Source organism: Danio rerio, chromosome 20 (genome assembly GCF_049306965.1).
Source record: "Danio rerio strain Tuebingen ecotype United States chromosome 20, GRCz12tu, whole genome shotgun sequence".
Classification (NCBI taxonomy): Eukaryota; Metazoa; Chordata; class Actinopteri; order Cypriniformes; family Danionidae; genus Danio; species Danio rerio.
The window spans coordinates 42,832,785-42,858,897 of NC_133195.1; the positions used below are offsets into that span (position 1 = coordinate 42,832,785).

Here is a 26,113-nt window from a genome sequence, read left to right on the forward strand (position 1 = left end):
ATTGTTATTACACAAACTCATTTTCAGATTTATTTGTTTTGTTTTATTTTTATGTTTGTTTTGTTTGGGTTTTACCAAAATCTGGTTTAATTCCATGTCAACAGTTCCTTTAGAAATATTATTCCCAGGAAAAAATATGATACGTTAGTAATGATACGTGTAATGATACGTTCAGTAATTATTTTCCCCACCTGAATGTGACTCAAACTGTATGTATCTGTTGTGTCTTACCTGACTGTGAAATCATATGAGCAGGACGCTAGGACGGTCTTGTAAAACGGGCAGAACTAGAAATGACAAACAGATGAAGGAGGAATTAATATATAGTGGCTGCAGAAAACAAATCAATTGATATACATGCTGACATCTTTATCAATGAAAGCTGCATTAAAATATGACCCTGCATATATAAACAGGTTCCATTTTTACACTTTAAATATTTAAACAATTTCATAATTAACTTTAATACAAATATAGATTTAAGTTCAAATGTCCTGCACTCCAGTTTGAGATGTGAACAGTTTGTCATTCATTTATTTTCTACAGGGATTTAAAGGGACCCTAAAACACATTTTTAACACGTTGACAGCCATACATGTGTCCCACACAGCAAAAAACACTATTAGAACACATATATTAGGAACATTTCTTACCCAAGATCTGAAAATGGTGAAATGCTGATTTGCCGCTCGTCTCTTTTTAAAAAAACACACTGTTCTAGTTTGAGTTGATTGTAGTGTCTCTACAGATTTGGTAAGTGTGTGATCAGTGTTATTTGTTTATATGTTTATTCTGAGGCAAAGTTAGTCATCATCGTCAGCAATACTCTTTCAGTTTTTAAAGACATACCTTAGTCAAAATGATTTACTTACTAAGTTTACAGTAATATCACTACAATATTATGGACTGGAAGATTAGCTGTAATTGCTGCTCCCCAAATGTAAACATGTAAACACCTTAATCAAACTATTACTATCGTGAAGGATTTTCACCACATTTTTGTGTGCAGTATAGTCTATACACACACGGCTGTCTGAACCTACTCTCTGCATCTACTAACAAGCCCGGATTGGCTAATCGGGAGGACCAGGAGAATTCCCGATGGGCCAGTCCATTTTTTGACCACAAGGGCGGGTGTCTCTAGCTGCTTGCACTCTCAGCAGTCGCAGTTTTTTTATTTATGTATTTATTTGACCATAGCCTCACTCTTTTGATTCATTATTTTGCTGCAGCTCCGCTCTTTTTATTTATTTTCTTGCAGCCCCGTGAGCAAAATGCAGCCTGCAGGTTAATGATGAGGTAACTATCATTTGACCCCAAACAGCGGCACCTTAGTGAATATAAGAATTTGAATAATTAATATTAATGAATATTACACCTGCTCAATGAAAATCAAATGATTCACTACATTAATAAATCTCACATAACTTGATCAGAAATCTAAAAAAGGGAGAAAAAGATTACGCCATCAATAGAAAGTAGTACTGTGGTTAAGAGTCTTGCAGATAACAGTGCAATTCTTATTTTTTATTCCAAATGCTCCAGCATAAAAGAGCCATTGTGGTCCAGTGGTCAGCACGTTGCATTACAACGCTGCCGTCCCGAGTTCGTACCTGATCTGAGTAATTATTATTATTGTTTTCTTTCATTTTTAGTGTTAAGACAAATAATACTGTTTGGGTTACTTATGTAGGTGTACATATTTTTTTTTGTGTGACCGCCATTACAAAGGACTGGATATCTATAACGAATTTAGCACAGAATATATATTCAGATACTGCACTGAGGTGGGTCGGTCTAAGGCTTGAAACTCCAGGGCTGAAACAAAGTCCCACTCCGGCCATGCTACAGAGAAATACACTTTTCCAGCAGTTCCTCATATCCAATATCTCGTTTGTCACGGAGGGCATACATAAAATATTCCTGAATGATAGTGAAAGTGCCAAATTGCAGTTAAAGTCAATAAATTAAGAATGAAACACCCAAAATAACATGAAACACCGGAGAAAATATTGATAGCGTGTTGACGTTATGACGTTAATCGAATTATGTGCTATGACATGTAAAACGGGATCATGAAAGAAACATTCAAAAAGCAACTCATGGAAACACCTTAATCATATTACTGTCTTATTCACATTAAGGCTCATGGCCCTTTAAAATATAACGGTCGGTGATTTCTTAGAGATGCTGATATAAAGGGTAGCACTTTAGGGTAAATCAATACTTCTTACCAAGCAAAAATAATGTGTTCAGCTTAAAAATTAGATTTTTTTTTTTAGATTCAAGCGTTTCTCTTGATTGACTCTTCCATTGCCTGCATTTCCTTACATTTGTTTAATTATCTCAGCAGGAGAGGTTCATCTCAAATAGTGTCATGATCCTTCAAGAAGAATTTCTGAAAATCAGCAGAACAGTAAAGGAGAAAGACCAGTCATACACCACTCTTCATCACCCACACAGTATAAAGACATCATAAACAGTGTTCATTTTAAAGCCATTTGATATCATTACATCCAGCAACACACAATCTCATGCTTCACAGCCCTCCTGTATTCCCAGTGCAATATTACCTTTTGTTCATACCTCCTTATTTCACACATTTGCACATCTCTGAAAAGCTGAGAGCAAAACCATTAACTCGAAACAGCCTGTGATTTCATCCTGACCCAACTCGAGTGTTTTTATTAAGCCCACAGCTCCATTTGGACGCACAAGATGGCAGGCAATCAGATGACTTGCGTATGTTTTGGTCACAGGTTTGGCAGCAGACTGGTCAAGTGCACTGAACTCTGTGATCTGCATGATTGCTGACTGGTTGAACACTCGAGCACAATTTCTCCAACTCAATTAAACAGCTAATCTGTTTATATAAGGAAATCCATAGCTGTCACATACAGTACAGAAGGATAATGTGAGTTTCACACAGACTGAAGCCGCTTCATTAAAGTTCAACAGACTTGTTAAGTTCATTTAAGTCAAACTAATGTGACACTGAACAGCAGAGTATTCAATCTTTTTCAGGCGAACATTTGAAAGCAAACTCGAGGCATATCTGTGAGAGAATTTGAAGTACAAATGAAATCATAACTAGCCATATTGGTTTTGTTAGCTTACATTGCTAGTTTTGTGATGATCAATTGATCTGTGAATGTCATTAAGAAAAAACTAATAGTTTGCACTTTAAATTAAAATATGACAATGCACTTCCTGTTTTTTAAGTTCTCAGATTACACAAGTCTGAGGTACTGGGCATGGCTAACATATTTAAAGAGCCCCTATTACGCTTTACTAAAAAGTCATATTTTGGTTTTGGTGGTCTCCAACAACATGCTTTTCTTTTCCAACAACATTTCTTTTTACCTAACTACCCCAACAACTTCCGTATAATTTGTTCAGCGATTCATTTGTTCCCAAACCCCTCCTTAGCGCAAAGCTGATCTGCGCTGATTGGCTCAATGACCCAGTCTGTTGCGATTGCGTTCAGAGCGAGAGAGAGTAATCAGTAAAAACAATGCCACGCATTCAGTATTAACCCACACTGTGGCAAAAGCTGAACTATTTTGAAAGTTGACCACCGCATGTGTGTAGGAACAGCTGACAGAGGCCATAGAAATGACAAACAGCAAATGATCCAGCCTGATCTCACGAGAAAACGCAAGTATTTTACGTTTTGCCAGTTTAGTGGCTAATTCGTACGAATTCGTATGAGTTCAGTCAAACGAAATGGTACGATTTTAAAAGGGAGGCGTGGCACCTAACCCCAACCATCATTGGGGATAAGCAAATCATACTAAATTGTACGAATTCATACGAATTAGCCACTAAATGAAAAAGCTACGGATTGCCGTGAGATTGTGTTGGATGATCGCAAGCTCACAAACGCATTTAAATCAGTAAAGAAATCGACACGCGTCACGCTTTCAACAAGGCTATGGACGAGATATGTGAATATAAAGAGTTAACCAGATACAGTACAAGTTGCGTGGAGCAATTGCAGGTAACAAAACACAACTAAATACATATTTTGCAAGCTAGAGAAAACAAGGAGGCAACCATTTTAATCACACTTACACTTGTGAAATGGAGGAAAAAAATGATCCATGAATTGTGAATTAAGAAAGTTCCTGTCAAGCTCTGACAAAGTCCCAAACATCAATAGTCTGTTCTGATCCTTCCTTTAACAAACAGCAAACAAATCCCATGTTGCAGGGTAGATTATGGCATAAATCACCAAGGCTTTTACTTATTAAGGTACACTCATCTTCAGTCATGATCAGGCCCACACACACCTTCACTCTGCTAGCGTTTGAAGGGAAAGGAATGTTTTACCGAATCCAGCACTTCACATTTGGTATTGTTTTGTGGCGACATCGATACGAACAAGAAAAAGATCCGGACGAACAACGAGTCGAATCTTCTATCAAAATAATCGATATTTTTAAACAAGGTGGACTTTCAGATTTAAACATCAGCTGGGTGTTTTCATTCACTTAGAGCTGTGCTGCACACTGCATGGCAGGTAATTTTCAAAAACTCATAACAGAGGCTCTTTAACCACATCCCTCCATTTGTCAGTTTTGGAAACAAACAGAAACGATGAGGAGGAGGTGTGTGTTAGGTTGTCAAAACTCTCCCGAAATGATCTTTCTGAATGAAATGCTTAATTTACTACACCCAATCATCTTGCAGTGGGAAAAAAACAAGCCACGCCCACTGTTTTCTTATAGACCAATTACCAACCTACGTCACACATGACGTCACACGGGTCCCCGGTTGCAAAAAAAAGGACAGGCTGCAATGGGAAAAATGTTGTTTTGTGCGGTATGGGAGCTGAATCAAGTGAGGAGCTAATTAGAAACGCTGGACTCTGCAGTTCTCATGTCATATCAGGTAAATTCACGCTATGCTGAATCCTACACATCACTTGTTTTTGATTGCAGAAATGATTTCAGCAAAAACAGTTACATATGGTGAATTAAACTGTGGACACTGAATGCTAAGAATGAAATGTGAAAGTTACCTTTATTCAGGTAAAGTTGGTTTTATATTCACACATTCATTCAGTGACAACTTGTGACAAACTCCCTATATTGTTTACCACTGCACTTTGAATATGCGGTCTAAAATAACCTGCAAGTGTGACTTGAAAACAACATTAATACAGTTTATTTGACTGTGAACATGTTGTATATTGATAGTCAATGGCTGCTAAAAAGATTTTGCTATTTAGAGTTTGCAAATAATACTTTAATGAAATTATATTGTTAGATATAATATGGATACAATATGGATACGGTTGCAGCTTTCTGGTTCATGCAGACTTTAACACCAATGCTGTATCTAAAACACCCCAAATGAAACTACCTTTACTCTGCGGATGGCGTAGGAATGGCCTGACATTTGAGCGACGGGATGCCGGATGTTCCTCAGGTCCCAAACTCGGAGACTGCAGTCAACAGCTCCGGTGACTAGAACATTCTGAGAGCGAAGTGAAAAAAACAGCGGTCAATGATTCATCCACTATTTACAGTCATTTCAGAGATTATTGCATTTCTAAAAGAATAAATGTAATGATGGGATACTACGGTGATACAGGCACAGGCATTTTTCTTCCTTGAAAGAAAAAGCCCTATTTCTGGGTAGTTAAAAAAAAAATGAAATAAATTTTTTAAAATAAATAAGTCAAAATTATTAGCGCTTCTGTGAAATTTAAATTCTTTTAAACTGATTTCCCAAGGGTTGCTTAATTGAAAGAAGGGCATTTAAAACATAATACTTTTAATAACTAATTTCTATTAAGTAATAACTTTGATGAGCCAGGATGACAGTTATACATAATATTTTAATTATTTTGAAAGACAGTAGTATTCAGACTAAAGTGCAATTTAAAGACTTAACTAAGTTATTTAGGCTTAATTAGGCAAGTCAGGCTAATTAAACAAGTTTTTGGATGACAGTGCTTTATTCTGTAGACAACTGAAAAAAAAAGAATATTTCCCAAGGGACAATAATGTTGACCTTAAAATAGTTGTAAAAAATATTCATGTAAAACTACAAGAATTAAGTCTTTCCCCAGAAAAAAAAATATTATAGGAAATGCTGTGAAAATTTTCTTTGGTCTGTGTAACATCACCTGGGAAATATTATTTTTTTAAAAATCATAGGAGGGTTATTAATTTTAATTTCAACTGTATTTAAGTGTACAGTTGAATTATTAGCCCCCCTTTGAATTTTTTTTCTTTTTTAAATATTTCCCAAATTATGTTTAACAGAGCAAAGACATTTTCTGATAATATTTTATGTGTCTGATAATACTTTTTCTTCTGGAGAAAGTCTTATTTGTTTTATTTCGGCTAAAATGAAAGAAGTTTTTAATTTGTTAAAAAACATTTTAGGCACAAAATTATTAGCCCCTTTATGCTATTTTTTTCTTCAATAGTCTACAGAACAAACCATAGTTATACAATAATGCGCCTTATTACCCTAACCTGCCTAATTAACCTGGTTTAGCCTTTAAATGTCACTAAGCTGCATAGAAGCGTCTTGAAAAATATCTAGTAAAATATTAGTTACTGTCATCATGACAAAGACAAAATCAATTATTAGAAATGAGCTATTAAAACTATTACGTTTAGAAATGTGTTGAAAAAAAATCTGCTCTCCGTTAAATAGAAAATGGAGAAAAAAATAAACAGGGGGGCTAATAATTCTGACTTGAACTGTATGTTTCTCTTTGCAGACAGCGTTACCAGCCAAAAACAAGGAATAATAGAGCTATTCAGGAAATATTTGTAGTCCTGTCAAATTCCCCTCTGCGTCTCCACACAGGTGCTCAGCACAGGAGTGTTCATTTCTTCGCACTCTGAGTGGTGAGCCGAGCACTCTAACGAAGACACTAACGTTCTGTAGTGTAGAAAAGTGTACTGTATAGCACCTACTATATCACCTTTGTTACTGTACACTGTAAAAAATGCTGGGTTTCACACAATAGATTTGTATTGGGACAACATGAAGGATTTAGGTTAACTTATTTGTACAATTTTAAGCGGATTAAACATAAAAAAATAATAATTCACAAAAGAAAACTAATTTTGAAAAAGAAAATGTGTTGATTCAGCTCATTTTAAATATGTAGTTTGAACAAACAGCAGACATCACTTTTTTGAGTGTAGCACATTATTATCAGCAGAGCAGCAACAGTAAATTAATATGTCTTTACAAAAAAAATAAAAATAAAAATTGACAAAACTACATGTGGCTCAATTCGACAGCTAAATATCCAAAACACTAAAGACAAATAATGTGTTATGTTGGTAACATCCATGATCCATGAACAATAATGTAATAAGTAGCCCAAAGTTTGGCAAAGGCAATATATTATGGGCATACAGGCTAACTTCATGGAAAACATGGGTGGTCTAATCAGTCCTAACATTGGTATATATAGTTCATACTGTATAACCAGAATGAATAAAAAAAATTGTAGTGTAAAATTTTAAACATATATCCCAGCACATGCTTAGGAATAAAAATAAATATATCTCTTTTCCTTAGGTGCGTAGAGATAGTACAGTACAGTAACACTTTAATATCTTTTTTCATTAACCAAACGTTGTGTTATAAAAATTTAATTCCTATTTGTATCTATAAGCACTTACCTGGTCATATTTGCACCAATCACAGCTAAGGATTTCAGATTTGTGTGCAGGGATGACCAATCTGCATGACCCTGCCTTAACATCCCATACTCGCAGAGTGCCGTCTCCTAGCAACAACATAAGAATGTCAAGACTTTTAAATCTCCCAAAAAGCCACATATATGATATTATAATATAAATCCTAGTCTGCACTCTCTGCGGAATCCCCTGAACCATAACGTTCATTTCAAGGGCGACTAACACTCAGTGTGAATGGACAGAAGGCAATGCACTGAGGAAAATGTCACTGGTCAGTCCTCTACGCTGCACGGGCAGGGCTATTTCTTTTGTTGTATGTCTTTTTTGGTCAGACTTTCTCCTTGAAATGCAGCATTTCTGTTCTGGTGTAAGCAGCAAATGTTCCAGCTAGTCACTTTTTACAAGGTGCAGCGTTAGCAACATTCATAAACTGCAGTAAAAGACTCAAGATTTAGACACTGGGGGATAGTGTATAGTGAATTTAAAACCTGATTTAAAAGCCTCATGCATGTAGTGCTAAGCCTGTTGAATTTTTTTGGGGACCATTTATTTTAATTTGGCCAAAAACACTAATGTAATATTTCCCTCTCGTTTCTTTAATAAAGTTCACAATAGGTACAAAAAAATACCCAAGAGCATAAGAACAAAAATGTCCCATGCAATCTTTGATTATAAAAACATTCAAATATGCGTTTCATTATTATTTATGTAAAAATTAGTAATGGCCTGCCAGACTTTTATCGCGTGATAAAAAAAAATCTATTATGAAAGTTTTTTTGGGAGCTGGGTCCATTCTACGCAAGCTATGGTGACTTTCCACCCCTAACCCCAAATGTCATTGGGTTATAAGCAAATTGTACTAAATTGTACGAATTAGATCGTACAAATTCATATGAATTAGCCACTAAATCAAAAAGTTACGAATTGCCTTGAGATTGCGTTGGACTTTCACCTTGAAAGTTTGTCATGGATGTATACCTGACCGTTGAGCCGTCTGACAAAAAAATGGCCTTCTGAATAAAATCAGCAGGATGCTTGACTTAAACTGCAGTTCGGCAGTTTCACTTTAACTCATGAACATTTCATTCATGCCGGCATGACAAACTGGTGTATTAGACGCAAATAAGGAGTAAGGACTGGTGAGAGTGTTATGGAATTTAATAACGCATGCCAAATGGAAAGAAAAAAAACTGTGTGTCTGTCTGTGTGTGTGTGTGTGTGTGTGTGTCTGAGTTTGTATTTAAGTGCGGTCCTTTACTGACAGCTGCGTGTGTGGATCTCGTCTGAAAATATGGTGAAAAGTCCTACATGATGGTAATTGTTTGATTGCGGTGTTTACTTCAATAATGCCACTAATATCTGCATATTCTACGTCTTAAGTCCATTTCTGTTTAGTTCAGTTATGACTTAGGACGAATTAAGGTTATCAAAATTCACTGTTTCGGGCTTATGTAGGCTTACAGTTCAAAATTCATGTTTAAACATAAGTACATCTTATTGAACATCATTTATTTTTATCACAGTAGAACAACTTCTCAAGCAGTTTTCTGCGGTATTTTTAAACAGGAGATAAGCCTCTGGTCTAATGCGCCACCTGGCTTGAGAAACCTGTTCTTAAAGACTTATTATTTGGGTAGCACACATTTTCTGAAATCTGAATGCCCCTCGGGAGAATTCAATTAAGCCATATTAATCTAGATTAATTCAGAGAATATGTTTCATATTTAAGGCAGCTGAAAACAGTAGGGCTGCATGACACTGGAAAAATCTGACATTGCGATATTTTGTGTTTCTGCGATTATATATTGCAACATGAATACAATTTCACCAGAGAGCTAAAATCATTCATTTAGATTGACCGGGGTGATTTTATAAAGGTGTCAATCATGTATATAAAAAAATTGCAAGCAAGAATAATTAGGATAGAGCAAAGAAAGAAGTGAAATAAACAGTGCTTTATAATCAAAACAAACAGTCAAACATAATTCAGGTACAGAAATTGCATACTGAAATGTAAAATAAAACTGTATAGTCTTTATTTTATTAATAATTCAGTAAAATTATGCTTCATTAATGTTGTAACCCAAATGCTTTACACTCTCTTAGGAAATACTTGCTTGTAAAACACATATGATAAAGTTTCACTCTGTTATGGTTATACTTTGCAATGACTCCACAAATCTCACGTATTCTCAATGGCTGATCAATTATAATTCCAATTTAATGTTGCATATCCTGCAGTCTGACGATTGCGAACACACACATTGCAATTTCAATGATGAATTGAAATATTGTGCAGGCCTACAGTGCTAAGGTAATCATCTGCATTACTCTAACAACTGATTATTAAAACACTGGTTTAAATCTCATCTTGCACCAATTGTGACAAAAACATTAGTGACAGCACCTCAGATAACACCAAACAAGCTCTTCAATGTGCAGGTCTGGATTAAATATTCCCATATACGTCCAGCTCAATAGAAAACACGAATCCCAGTTTCTCAATCCTAAAACCTGGCATCAAAATACACTGCGTTTATTGACAATCCGATAGATTGCCTTTTAAATGAATGGGCCTACTTTAGTTAATTACATCTCAGGAGGCTTATGCCGATGACTATTGTAACCCTTATTGATTTGGTGATCTGCAACCGATGGAATAAATAAAAGCCACTCTGAAGTGCGACCCGCAGGGAGTTCCTGTCAGAGCTTCACAGTCACGATAAATTACACCTATTGCATAAACACTTTAAAGTGCTCTAGGAAGACTAGAGTGCTGTATTTATATCACAACACAGCTCCATTTTCAACTGATGTAGCTTCGGTTTGCATTTCCTTTCCATTTTGTGCATTTTAATCAATCTGATCATACACAAATGAAATTAAATTCAGGTGCAATCAGTGTTTGAAACGTTTTGAGCTGCAAGGTCCACTTTGTGCACTTTACAAAGTGGTCAAACAAGCATTGCTTCTGTAGTGTAAATGTTCATGTGATGAAATGCAATAAAACAGGCACAAAAGACCCTCTCTCAGTAGTACCAAAAGAGTTCCTTGGTAGTACTCGTGCGTCACCACAAAAGTGAGGTAGTGCTTGAGGAAATAAGAATGAAGGGTTTTGCTGTAATCCGAACACAAGAAGCATTTGAATGCATGTTAATAGGTGCACCTTTTGAATCTCGGTTAGAGCCACTTGAAAGCAGATCACTGGAAATGCATGTTAATGCCATTTAGGGCCAAAGCAGCATCTTGAAAAGTGGTATGGCAAATTTTTACCATGCCTTCTTTTATTATTGAAAAAAGGTATTTAAAGGGATTGATTGCTAATAATAATAATATTAATAATAATAATAATAATAATAATAATAATAATAATAATTTACTCTTCATCTTGTAGTTTTAAACATTAATGAATTTCGATCTTCTGTTGAAAACAAAAGAAGAAACCAGAAGAATATTGGTTGCTGGAACCCAACTTCTATTGAAGAAAAAAAATACTATGGAAATAATGCAATAATGCAATAGCTGCATTTCCACTGTCGGGCCAATAGCTCGCAGCACATAAAGCCTGTCTGATGAAGAGCCGTGTGCTTGAACCGTTACATGCCTTGTATCAGCCTTTTTTATTGAAAGAATTGCCATTTTTGAAGCTTTGGTGTTGCCTCCTTTTTGAATATACATTTTAAAAAAATATCTAAAATTATTATTTTTTTCTCAGATGAATACCTAAAATTTTAAGTTTTTGTTTGTTTTATATTGGTTTATTAAGTTAATGTGTTTTTTTTTCTATCCAATATTCATAATTTTTTTTACTATGTTGAGCCTACGAAAGTAAACACATAATTTGTAAAGTTTTATGTCTTTCTGTTATATTCATATTTTGTATTTAGGGATGGTCCGGTATAAGATTCTGACGGTATGATAGCCTTGGATAAAAATATCACGGTTTCACAGTATTGTGATTACTGCTCCAAAATAAGTTCATTTTAAATGTCTGGGTAAAACAACTTTACCCCCAATGAACACAATATATTTTATTTTAAGAAACATTTAAAATATTTTGGACCAGTAGCTTTTGATGTAGAGCAGAGATGCCCAAAGTAGGGCCTGAGGGCCAAAGTTGGCTCATAGTAACCCTTGATTTGGCCCGCCATCCCATCTGAAAAAAAAGAGGGAGAATGATGGGGAAGTGGTTGGGGTGAATATAACCTTAACCTTTAACATAACCTTTTGTTTATTTGATTTATTGCTCAGCTACAAAAAAGCCAACTAAAATAAATGATTAAATTAATTGTTGTAAATGAATCAGACTTTTAAAATGTAAACACTGTCTCTTGACAGAGAGGACCATGCACAAGGTATCTGCGAGCAAATCAAGCTAAAAGCAAGAGCAGCTCGACTATTATTTTTCACATCCAACTCTATTGTGTGGTATAAATGGGATTGTTTATGTTTTTACAGTAAGCTCATTATTAAATGTCAAATAATACTGCATTAGTTAATATGATGTAAAGCAAAGTTTTCTAGATATTTTAAAAAAAATTCCAAATCAATTAGGAAATAACCCATGGCAAATTTAATATGTACAGGTTTGGTATATATATTTGGCCCATAACCCTCAATCAAATTTGCTTTTGGACCCTTTATAAGAAAATGTTTTCTGCTGGAGATACCGTTGCCCTAAAAAACTAAATAAAATAGATGTGAAAAACACATTAGGAATGGTATAACAGAAAACTTGGACTTTTCCAAGCTGCGGTAAACCTTGAAACTGTCACGGTTGCAGGTTTGTGCGCTCTTCCGGAGTATCTGTATGATCATGTGGGTTTGTTTTGTTTTTGTGGCCCACATGTATTTGTTTTGGTCACGTGTCATGACGGCACTCAGCTGGATTGATTGTTCGCCAGCTGATACTCATTATCGTGCCTATATATGTGCTACGTGTTTAGTGTTTCATTGTCAGTTCGTTACGTGTGCTTATGGTGCTATCTTGTCTGTGCTCAGGACCTGAGGAGTTTTTACTGGACCCTGTTTCTTGCCAGATTCCTGCCCTGTTTCTCCTAGTTCTAGCACCGCACTCATTCCTTGCTTTTGTTTTGACTGTGTAAATAAATTATTATTTTGCTCACTCGCACTTGGATTCACCTGAACATTATTTACGTGTAATAGAAACTGGTTCGTGGCATCGATGGATCTGTAAAACGAGCGTTCTTTCACTTGGTCTCTCATACACATACATCCATGCATGTATGTACGTGATCAGAAACTAGTGAAATCTTTATCAGACTTTGCTTTTACTCCGCCCCAAAGCCCCAGCTGGCCCTCTTTGGCCCAAGGTATTCAGCGGGCCAAAAAGGCCAGCCGCTGGCCCTGTGGAAGCCTCACTTTGGCCGGATCAGGCCCCGGAAGTGACTGTGGTAACACAACTGGCCCACACTGGCTCGCTCGCTTTAGGTGCAACTAATGGGTAAGAGATACCAACATTTTTCAAAATATCTGCTTTTGTATTAATCAGAAGAAACTCAAAAACGTTTAAACAAGTGAATGGTCTCATTATTTGGATGTTCTATTTCTTCAAGTACTTATTATCATCTTTTAATTCGGCTACAGATGCTTATTAAAATATTCAAAATGAAAATCCACCATGAAATTAAATTGCTTTTTTCATTAATTCATTAAATCTCAAGAAAAACCTAAATATTTTCAGTATTTATAGTCTTTATTCAAATCAGTATCTCTGAATCCCAAGGACCACACCACTCAAAAGCTGATGATAATATTTCAGAAAATGTCATAAAAAGGCATCAATGTGAAGGAGGCAGCTTGGTTTGCAGGTTTTAAGCAATATTAATTATGCCAGTTTTTCAATGAGCTCCAGTTTAAAAATAACTTTGAAACGTGGCCCGCTCTAGGCACTTTTATTTTAATTATAGCTGAAAAGATCTCTTACTGAGATTGCTGGCATGTAAGCATTTCAAATGAAAGATTTCCTGGCATCCCAGCCAGAGAAGCCCAGGCTACAGCTATCACTGGATAGAGAGGGGAGCTGAAATCCCTGATAAGGGACGTGCTGAAATAGTCTCTTCAAAGAGACCACGTTGACTACATTATCAGATTGGAAAAAAATCTAAGTAAGATTAAAATATTAGGGTACTACCACTATTTACACAATACTAAATAAGCAATGTATGTATACATTTACTGCTTTTTTTTTTTTTTTTTAGGTATACCTTGCTTTATGTATTATAGCCACTTTTACTGTCAGAACTTAGGGGCCGTTCACACAGAGTGCGTTTTTCCCTCCAATGCATTACTTTTCTTATTGTTTTTCAATATCCGTTACGCTCACGTCTCGTGTTTTTTAGATCCCTGTTAAGTTGAAAGAACTTCAACTTTCACACACAGCGCAGCTCATCACTGTCAGTTCCACAGCAGTGGGCCAATCAGAAGAGCTCGGAGGCAGGGTAATTGTTGCAAGTTTCTGTTCGGGACGGTATGATTTTCTGTTATCATGTAATGAAGTGCCCTAAAAATACAATCTTTTTGCCCCAATGCAAAATCAACAAAAATGCTCAAAGTTTTGCAATCTGGCAAAATTCTTAATTTATACTCAAAATAATCTCAAAAAATGTAAATAATCTCATAAAAGATCCAATTCCAAACCATCAGTTTGCCATTAACTGTTTTAAATGATTTGTAGAGGTTGCATACGCAGCACACGTGATGTATTTAAGTGTCTCTTGAAAAATGACGTCTCACCTGCGCCCTCACAATCTAAAAAGTACATGAGAGTGAGGGGAAATGTTTTGCATTTGTGCAGTAAGCAGATGCGGATGAAGTGCTGGATTGATGCGATCAGACATCCTGTGGTGCGAATTGGGCAATTTGTGCGTTTAACATGATTCAGACTGCAAAAGAAAGTGGGAGCAAGCATCTAACAAACAGAGCAATGGAACAGACAGAAAAGCAAGCAGCTTACAATGATGGAGGTTGGTTGAAGGATGACGGCCGCTGGACATGACCGAATTGAAGGACATTATTTGTGCTTTACACGTTTAACTTTTTCCTGCAGTTGACGAGTGAAAATGCTTTCCTGCCATTGACGAGTTTTACGGTAATCCGTGTTTTAGGTGTATTACGGGTGGTGGAAAGCCCTAACGCATGTCCTGAGCGAGGTACCTGATGTCAGATGCTTCAGGGAGTGAAATTTGAGAAAAGCAAGTAAAAACGTGGATAAAACTAAGTGTTATACAACCTTTCTTTGGCTTAATACCAAGATATTAGATACTAGATATTACTAGATACTAGATATTAGATAGGTTTTAGATACATTCTCTTGACAAGAGACCAAAATAAAGAGGCTTTATTTTTTTGTTTTGTGTCATTAGCCCCTTTCACACAGTGATACCGGTAAATATCTGGAAAATTTCCGGAACGACTTTACCGGTACATTCAAAAAAGCGCTGTTCACACAGGCGAGGACGTTACGGAATTTTTCCGGAAAAGAGCATTCACACATCCATCGCAAAATGCCGGTAAATTCTGACATCATTAACCCGAAATGACCTCTAAACGGCTGCGCTTGTGTTTGTAAACATTTGACTACATTACAAACTCTTTGGATGGATCAGTATTGAGTACAACTCCAATGAAAACATATAGAGGAACACTTTCGCATGTCGAGATGTACATGATAAGCGCTCACGGGCACACGCAAAGCTTGAAGGTAAACAAACAACAAATTATCATAAACATTTTATCGATAATTATTTACACAGTTAGCATTAAGAAGGAACATAGAAACGTTATCTGACTAACATCTAGCACCTAAAGGTGTCTGGAAAAACATTCAAAGGTATTTATTCTCATAAACCGGGCGCACGTGAATGCGTCTGACTGTTCTGATTGGCTAAAGCAAGTGTCTCACGTCAGCACGTTCTAGACGTGGACGCGCTCTTTACGGCAATCTTCCTTCTGCATTTACACAGCGCAGCATTCCGGCAAATTACCGGTAATGTTACAACTTCTCTTTCCGGAAAATAGCCAGAACGAATTTACCGGTATTTTCAAAAAGGGCCTGTTCACACATACAACCTTTCCGGAAAATTGCCTAGGTCTGTATGTGTGAAAGGGGCTATTGTGTCAGATTGCACATCTTAATATGCTGAATAAATAAATAAATAAATAAATAAATAAATATTTGAAGACCAAATTATTTACCCCCCCTGAATTATTAGACCGCTTGTTTATTTTTTCCCCAATTTCTGTTTAATGGAGAGAAGATGTTTTCAACACATTTCTGATCATAATAGATTTAATAACTCATTTCTAATAACTGATTTATTTTATCTTTGCCATGATGACAGCAGATAATATTTGACTAGATATTTTTCAAGACACTTCTAGACAGCTTAATGTGACATTTAAAGGCTTAACTTGGTTAATTAGGTTAACTAGGCAGGTTAGGGTAATTAGGAAAGTCTTTGTATAACGATGGTTTGTTCTTTAGACTATTGAAAAAATATATAGCTTAAAGGGGCTAATAATTTTGACCCTAAAATGGTGTTTAAAAAAATTAAAAACTGCTTTTATTTTGGTCGAAATAAAACAAATAAGACTTTCTCCAGAAGAAAAAATCATTATGAGACATACTGTAAAAACTTTCTGAATCTGTTTTGGGAAATATTTAAAAAAGAGGAAAAAAGTTTAAAGGGAGCTAATAATTCTGAATTCAACTGTATATATATATATATATATATATATATATATATATATATATATATATATATATATATATATATTTATATATATATATATATATATATTAATGATTTTTTATACTTATATTTTTCTTTTTAATTGCAAAATTGTCCAAAAATTTCAGGGAATTCCCACCAAAAAAAAATTAATAAAAATAAATAAATTAATAATAATAAATTACAAAAAAAATCATGAAAAACTATGGGGTCTGGAATATGTGTACAAGTTACTAAACTGCATGTGAAGGAACATAACTCAAGTACCTCACTGTAGTGTAGTGTCGTTATCAGGAAGTTGTGTTTTTTTCTTACCAGAAAGTTGCTAGGCAACAGAAGCACAGATATTTAAAGCCATAGAAAATGTAGTGGATGCTTAAATGTATGCGGTCAATTTGACCATTGTGCACGGTGGGTCAGGGGTGGTATAGGTGCCACCAAATGAAGAGCGGAGCGGGGGGTGGGGGTTTCAGGCGGCGCGAACTAAAGACTAACTGAGGAGCGGGGGGTGGGCGTTTAGGCGAACTGAAGACATAATTAATGTTCTACTGTATCATAAAAAATGCTGCATTACTGCTTAATGTGCATATCACACTTCCGACCAATCCTATCTAGACTTCACCAACTATTCCTTTGTTTATTGTGAATACGCACTCTCTAATGGTGAAATTTACATACTGTCCCTTTAATTAATCATGGCCGGCATTTTTAGCCCATACTGAAATGATTTGTTGGCTGCAACTCCCAATGGTACTCTACTGGATTGAGATCTAACTGTGGAGGTCATTTGAGTTTAGTGAACTCAGTGTCATATTCATAAAAACAGTACTAAACACCATGTCATTCCTCTGAAATCTATTTCCTCAAAAATGTGTACAATGAAAAATGAAAACCCCAGTAGATCAGCAGTTTCTGATTACTGGCACCAACAACCATACCACATTTAAAGTCACTTAAATGACCTTACTTTCCCATTCGAAATCTTGTTTTTTCCATGAGACAAAACCTGATTGTCTTGACCATGTCTACATGCCTAAATGCATTGTGGTGCTGCCTTGTGTTTGCTGATTAGATATTTGTATTAATGAGCAGCTGAACAGATGTCCCTACTGAAGGGGCCAGTGAGTGTGTGTGACCCTGGACCTTGATGATCAATTTTCTGAAATTAAAATTTTAAATCAGCTGAATAAAAAGCTTTTTATATTTGGTTTGTAAGAACAGGACAATATTTGGTTGAGAAAAAACTATTTGAGCATCTGGAATATTATTTTGAATTTTTTTAAAGGTGTCTAAATGAAATGCTTAGCAATTCACATTACTATTCATTCATTTTTCTTTGGCTTATTTCCTTATTTATCAAAGGGTCACCACAGTGGAATTAATCACCAATTTTTTTACATAAAATAAAAATCGACCATATTGAGCCATACGGTGTATGTTTGCTATTGCAAAAAATGTACTTGTGCAACACAAGATAAACTTTTTTTTGGTCCAGAATCACATATACAGTTATTAGTCCTCCAGTGAAATTAATTCATTTTCAAGTGCTGTTTAATTGAGAAAATCCTCTTTTCTAACAGATTTTTGAACATAAACGTTTTAATAACAAATTACTAAAAACTAATTTAATGTATTTTGTCATGATCACAGCTGATAATAATTTGTCACCTTAAAATTATAAGGCTCTATCTGTGTTCTGAAAGATTTTAAAATATTAAGCTTCAAAGATTTGGCATCCTATATTGCAAACAATATGTGTGTAACAGTTCTTTTTCATCCATTAACACGAAAGAGACCCTAAATGTACACTAAACGTAAATGATCAAAATTCTCTCACATTTGCAAATTGCGGTAAAAAAAACAGGGCAAATGAAGATCATAGCTTCTAGTTCTAAAAAGACATTGGTCACACTTTACAAGAAGGTTCATTAGTTAATGTTAATTAATGCATTTACTAACATGAACAAACAATGAACAATACATTTACTACTATATTTGTTCATGCTAGTTAACGTTAGTTAATAAAAATATAGTTGTTCATTGTGAGTTCATGTTAACTCATGGTGCATTAACTAATGTTAACAAGCATGGACTTGGATGTTAATAATGCATTAGTAAATGTTTATTTATGATTAATAAATGCAGTACATGTGTTGTTCATGATTAGTTCATGTTAGTAAATGAATTAACTAATTAACCTTATTGTAAAGTGTTACCAAGACATTTTTCGCTTGGAATTATAAGGTCCTGTCTGGCAGATCATTAATTGAAGCATTACTTCAAAATAAATTGGTGTTGTAACAATATGTTGATGCTTCAAAAAGTAAATGTTTGCTTTCTATAACATTTATTTAATGTTTTAGGATGAATGTTTTTTCTTGTTAAGCATAGAAGGCTGTGCTAAATATTTTATCTAGTGCAGCTGTTAAATCTATGCAATTAATATGGTAATCTTTATTGAATGAAATGCTGTATATGAACTATTAAATTTTATTTACTGAATTATATGTCCCATGAATTAAATAGTATTTTGCCCTTCAAGGCTTAAAGACTTTTAAAAGAAAACAGAAAATGAGCAAATGAGTTTAATAAACACTGAAAATGCCTCATTGACTATATATACACAAATGAAAATATTTATATAACATTTTTTGTAATAACTGTCTTTTTGAACAATGTAAAATTTAACCTTTCATCTCAATGTCAAAAATGCTTCTAAGTCCTCACATTTACACACATCTTTCAGGTTTCTTCTCAATTTTGCGTGGTGCAGCATTATTTAGTCGACTCTGATTTTGTGTTTCTTTCTGATCTTTCCCATCTTCAACAGAGCAGTCGGGGACGAAATGACAAAGAAAGCTGATCCTGATTGGTCCTCATTCTTGCATTCGAAATGCTGATAGGCTCACAGAAAGAATCTTATAGAGAAAGGCTGCCCAAACTTTTCTTTATAAAGGGACAAAAACCAGACTTGATTGAGGCTAGTGGGCTGAAAGTAAATATGGTTGACATGGGTAATTTCCTAATTTATTAAATAATGTTTAAACATGACTAAAAAAAATTGCTTTATATTAAAGAGCCCATATTATACATGAAATAGGGTCATATCCTGGTTGTAAGGGTCTCCAACAACAGTCTAATATGCATGCAAGGTCAAAAAACACTTTCGTGGTCTTATAATCTGCATTTATTTTTACCTAATTATCCCAGCGACTCCTGTATGAATCGTCCAGTGATTCATTTGTTCCCAAACCCCTCCTTAGCGCGGAGCTAATCTGCGCTGATTGGACCGATGACAGTCTGTCGCGATTGGTCGACTGCCTTCAGTCAGAGAGGGAAATGGCCAATAGCTAATCAGCAATTTAAAAAGTAATCACAGTTCATACACGCTCGATAGTGTAGGCGTGGATTTTAGCTGCCACACTATGGCGAGTGGATAGTGCCACGGATAACCGAACGAAGGAGACAGTCGTGTACTCGCCATACCACACACACACAAAAACACACACACACCTCCGGATGACAACGCTCCCGCTTCCGCCCGCACCCGCCAGGTTTTAGCCTGAGAACCCGCTCCGTTTTCTGCCCGCCGCGCCCGGTCCCGCTAGAGCGGAGAACACAACCAAAAATCACCCAGTATACAGTCCAGACAGCCAAGCTGTCTGTATAAACACACACACACAGCACAAAGCACACAAAGCTCGTTCGTTCGTTCGCTCTCTCTCTCTCTCTCTCTCTCTCTCTCATACGCGCGCGTGCGCACTAACACACACACAAGCACCACGCAGACTCTCTCTTTCTAATTCGCATAGCAATATCCGTGATATTGCTAGACAGCCCGCTCCCGTCCCAAATTAAACCCGTTACCGACCGCTCCCGCGATTTATTCGGAAATTTATTCCCGCGGCTGTCCCCGCGCCAGATTTCTGCGGCGCGGGAATAAATTTCCGAATAAATCGCGGGAGCAGAACTCTAGCACGGAGCTCCATAAACAAACAGCAAGCGTCGCGTTTTTAACGTGACTTTGCACGCGATAAGATAATATATCCAGTTAACCTGATACAGTACACGCGGTTACAAGTAACAAACAATACATTTGCAAGCTAGAGTAAACGAGGCAACAACTTTAACCGCACGTACTTACACTTGAGAAATGGAAGAAACCCATCCTGACGTCCATCAGTTACTCTTTACTGATCCTTCCTTTAACAAACTCAGATGAAGTATTCTTTGTAGCATGTAGCTTCCAGAAGTTTCCAACTGCTTGGTTATAATGCTGATGTTTCATCTTTGGGTAGAGACTCAATATAATGTCCATCTGCAGTGTTACTTCAATCGACCGGCATGTTTGTGTGTGTGTGTTTGTGGGTGTGCGTGTGTTTGTGGGTGTGTGTGTGTGTCTGGGTTTCTGCGTCAGAGGGCGGGGCCTCAGGTTTGAAATCTCCCGGGTTTGCGCGTGCACGTGAATAACTTGGTTTCGTTCGTACGTCATGGCGAAACACCTAATGAGTCGGTATCAAGGCGACTCGTTTGAAGCACTATGAGTCGACTCTTTTATAGATGAATCAACCGTTTTAAACACTGTATTCTTACAGATTTAAGCCTTAGCTGGATACTTCACTTCACTTAGAGCTGTGTTACACACTACATGGAGGGGAATTTTCAAAAACCCATAATATGGGCTCTTTAACTAATATAGTAATATAATGAACTTACTACAGTAAAAACAAAACAATCTCATTTATAACAGAATTACACTGCCGGTGTCTTCTGCAAGTTTGTCGAGTGACAGTATTTACATTTTAAAAAACTAGATTTATTTACAACATTTATTGAAACATTTAATCTCACTTTGCTTTTTTGTAGCTCAGCAATAAAACTAACAAAAACGTAATGTCAAATAAGAAAATGACAATCTCTATGTTAAAAGCATTCGCCCCAAGCCTCTCCATCATACTCGCTCTCCTCTCATATGGGTTGGTGGGCCAAATCAAAGGTTACAATGGGCCAACTTTGGGCATCTCTGTTATAGAGCCAAGCTAGAGTTCACCTTTTGTAGATAAAAGTAAACATCACATGACCACGCACGCACGCACGCACGCACGCACGCACGCACGCACGCACGCACACACACACACACACACACACACACACACACACACACACACACACACACACACACACACACACACACACACACACACACACACACAAGCATGCGCTGCAGCATATACAGATATCTGAGCTCCAGGCAGTTTGAGCACAAAACCCCAGAGAGCAGTGCGCGTCTCACTTTTGTTGTTAAATGTGAAATTTAATTAATCTCGTCTCTGTCTACTGACTTTTTGTTTTTTTAATCTATCAGGTAACGTGTCACAGAGTCAGTACACTGCTTCAGTTTTTCGCTTTTACGCTTGTACTTAGTAAATTTAGCGAAAACCTCAGATACTGTTGGTTGTGCATTTTTATTACCAACCAAGTTTGTCGACTTTTTAATAACACTATTGACCTTAAAAGTATTTACTGTATTCCAGCCAAATAAAAAGAAACAGGAATTTCTCTAAACAAATATATAACAGAAATGTCTTTTCTCTGTTAAACGTGTTGAAAAATTATTGAAACAGCTTTATGAGTTCACAGGAGGGCTTTAACTGTCCGCATAAATAAAGCATCACTGTTATCCAAATATTCATAGCATGAATGAACAAGCATTTACAGCTAAATGCCATACTTTTTAATGCATCGCAAAAGACCTGCAAGCTACTGTGGTTCATTTATTTGAAGCCACGTGAAGATGTTGACGTCAGTGCAAAGACAGATCAGGTCAGATTGTATTTCCACAAACCTGCAACTTATATGTTTGAATGAAGTTTAGTTCATTTACATCAGGCTTACAAAATGTGCTTCTAACAGTGTAAAGTTGCTCCATACACACCAAGTAAAAGACTGATGTTGGATTTATGTCGTATGCTTATACAAGTGGTTTCCATGATGGGAAAAAGGCCAGCATATCTATAACTTAAGCATCTTTGCTGAGGCGGCATTTCATGGAAACCACTTTTGCCATGATCACATTCAGCGTTTGCCACGGTGCTGGGGGTTTAATATTGATTTTCAGACACATCTCATTACACACGTGGTGTCAACATCTAATAGCAAAAGAAAAGGGTCCTCCATCAGCGCAGGAGCCTGTGATTGTTACTTCAGCTCCCGAGGAGGGCTTAAATTAATATGAAACAACCATAAATGAGCTTCACGTGTGTATGTGCATCTTCAGTGTCTGATGCACTATGAGAGGTGCAATATTCCTGGTCAAATATCATTTATTCATTCAATTTCCTTCAGCTTAGTCCCTTATTTATCATGGGTCGCCACTGCGGAATGAACCGCCAACTATTCCGGCATATGTTTTACACAGTGGATGCCCTTAAAACAGTACTAGGAAACATTAACACATGCACTCATACACTACGGCCAATTTTTGTTTCAGCAAATTCACCTATGGGGAAAATTGGAGCACCCGGAGAAAACCCACGCGAACATGGGGGAAACATGCAAACTAGACAACAGACAGGCACTCCAGTGACCTTTAGTCAAAATTGTTTATAAACAAATGTATTTCTGTTTTTTGAAATACAAAATGACTGCACAATTCTTAGAGCTACAGTGTGTTCGCTGCAGGCCTGTGTGCTTCTGATAAAATCACAGCAGATTCGTTTGAGCTGGTGAACACAATGGCAAAAGACGTGTGGTTTAGAGCTGTAATGTGGTCATCAGTCCCTGCAACATCTAAAAAAGAAGTGTGCTCGTGAGGCCCTTGTGAGTCTTTATAACACAAGTGCGCACACACACACCATGCATACTCGGCTAGAGCTGAAAACCAAAATAGAAAGGAAAAGAAAGATGACGCGATCATGACGTGATGATACTTCTACTATGAATGTGCTTTTGTTAATTTTCTCAACACATAATGTCAAAGCTGGCACTGCTCTGTTGATTACGAAAAAATGTTTAAATGTCACAAAACAGATCATGCAATTGTTTCATAGTGTCAAATAACCCCATTGATTACTTTGAACTGAAAAGCACAATAGTCAGAGAGCGTAAACATTTTTTGCACTATTTTCTGTCAAATTAACTGTAGCATATAAATAAATTATAATGAAAACCCTAATCAAAATAAAAAAAGATTTATTAGACATACCGTTAGAGGACGATAGCAAAGCTAAATGCTGACCTCATGGGGTGAATGGGGGTATTAAAGGGTGAATGATACTACAATGTAAAACCCAAAAACCTAAGGTAACGCTGATTGCAACAAACCATTTAAGTTTAAAAATTAATTCTAATGAGTACTGTGAACTTATACCATTTGGGTAAATGAAGCATTTTGAGCACAGTAAAAGCCAATAAATGAAGAAAACTCAAACCAGCTGAGTACTGTAAAAACCAACAAGTTAAGGCAACTTAAACTATTTGAGGAAACTGATTGCTACAAACCATTTGAGTTACAAAAACTAATCTATATAAGTATTGAGTACTTATTTCATTTAAGTTGAAGTTATGAGATATTAAATGAACTCATTACCTTCAACACTGAGTTCAAAAGTCTTCAAATGACTTTCAGTCAATTTTGAGTTAACTACACTCACTTCATTTGATAAAGTTGACTGTTGGGTTTTACAGTGACTAATACACTGTAAAAAGTGATTTGTTACTTAAAGCGAGTAAACCAATTGCCTTAAAAGCAACAAGTTGACTTTACAAAAATAATGTAAGTAGTAAATTCATTGTAACTTGGAACTGTTAAGTTGACTAAATTCTTATAACTATGCAAATTGTATTACATTTTTTTAATAAAAGTAAACAAATCACTTTTTTCCAATACACCTTTATTGTATTTGCTTTTTAACCAGCTTTTCTGCATCTAGCAAAATGACATACCGTAAAATAAATCTGATCTTCCAGACTCGTGTGACTTCTAAATTCAATACAGGCTATAACTGGAGATTTTATAGACCTAATGATGCACCAAATATGTATTATTGTAATAATTACACAAGTTATTTGAAAACAGATGTGCTAAAATAGTCTGACACCATAAAAAGGGATTAGTTGGCTTTAAAAAAGTAAGTGCAATTTGCATAATTATAAAGCTAAGTCAACTGAACAGTTCCAAGTTACAATGGGTTTACTTGCATTATTTTAGTCAACTTGTTTTTACAGTGTATAGATGAAAATAAAACAATATCAATCTACACTTGTTTCCCAGAGATGGGTTGCAGCTGGAAGGAAAACAAATGCTGGATAAGTTGGCGGTTCATTCCGCTGTGGCGACCCCAGATTAATAAAGGGACTAAGCCGAAAAGAAAATGAATGAATGAATGAATGAAAATACACTTGAAATTCTTTATTTTGGCAGTTATACTGAAGGAAATCAGAACGTAAAATGGTGCTACAGACTGAGATTTACAGGTTTTCCCAGTTACTTTGTTACATTTCTCAGATCAGAATTGAAATTAACAAAACAGTAAGCGCATTTCTCAAAACAGTGCATACAATTAGCTGGATTATTCACAAAAGCTAGTCTCTTGCTCAAAATCCTTGTCATTCAGACGGCACTGACTTGTTCATTGATACAGAAATGTGGTTTTGAGAGATGAACTAACTTCTTTCAAAACTACATTTCTGTATCAATGAACAAGTCAGTGCCCTCTGAACGACAAGTCCTTGTGTCATTGTGTATGAATAAGACTCAATTTAGTCATGTTGTCAATATATCAGTGTAATCTGGAGGGGCGTTCGCATGTGAATTATGGCAAATTTTGCTGTTTGTACTGTAATTTGTTGGCAGATCTGGTCATTGTGATACAGAAATGAAATGATAGTAGTGCATAGCACAAAGAAAAAACAAAACAACAGTAGAAATGTGAACATAGGACAATCTCCTTTCAGATGCACCTTTATTAGAAAAAGTCAAGACTCACCTTGGAGAAATTTACCAAATCCAGACAGATTTAGGAAAAAAGTTTAATGGAAATGTATAGAAAAATGCATTATGGCAAAATATTATGACAACCTATTCAGCCATTTTGCATGTAAAAACTTATGCCACGAACAAATGATTAAATGGAGGTAAGACTATTCAGCAGAGACCAAAATAATAAATTTTGATCAACATGACATAAGCAACTGATAAAGTAGGAAATGTCAAAGAATTGCACGTAATCATTTGCATAGATGTACAAAAGCATTTGCAACTTGTTCAAAAGAATGATAAACTGCTATTCTGATGTGCACAACTAACACCATAATGTGAAGATTGAACAGGTAGTTTTGAGAATTTTAATTCTGATCTGAGAAATGTACCAAAGCGACTAAGAAAAACTGTAACTGACTGATACAATAAGATTTACTAGTGTCAAGGATTTCAATGTTGCCAAGGACTTCACCCATATTGCACCAGCTATCAACAAAATTAGGGCTGTTGTTATTAATTATTTGAGTATTTGAGTTTTCTATTAATTCAATCAAGTAATCAGATTAACGGTATCTTTATTAAAGAGCAATACTAGACACACAAGAGAAAAAAAGACAGGCAGATTTGGTTCCTTTTTTCAATTTTGCTTTCTATTCTTATGTTGCACAGGTATATACTTTTATACATTTACATATTTTTGG

At 35.9% G+C, this 26,113-nt stretch overlaps 2 protein-coding genes across 5 annotated transcripts in view; one reads left to right on the forward strand and one right to left on the reverse strand.

The window, feature by feature from the left end:
• The window catches only part of esco2 (establishment of sister chromatid cohesion N-acetyltransferase 2), a 365,881-nt gene that overhangs the window by 204,809 nt on the left and 134,959 nt on the right, over positions 1–26,113 (forward strand). The gene's annotated exons all lie outside the window — the stretch shown is intronic.
• The window catches only part of pex7 (peroxisomal biogenesis factor 7), a 61,835-nt gene that overhangs the window by 28,831 nt on the left and 6,891 nt on the right, over positions 1–26,113 (reverse strand). For 2 of the 4 annotated variants that reach the window (XR_012395481.1, XR_012395482.1), the window contains exons 6-9: positions 7,662–7,768; positions 5,368–5,481; positions 2,332–2,398; positions 232–287 (exon numbers count right to left, since the gene is read on the reverse strand). Coding sequence is in view for 2 of the 4 variants with exons in the window: in XM_073932433.1 (XP_073788534.1) it covers positions 232–287; positions 5,368–5,481; positions 7,662–7,768 (277 nt within the window). In the remaining 2 variants the exon portion in view is untranslated. 4 annotated transcript variants of the gene reach the window in all.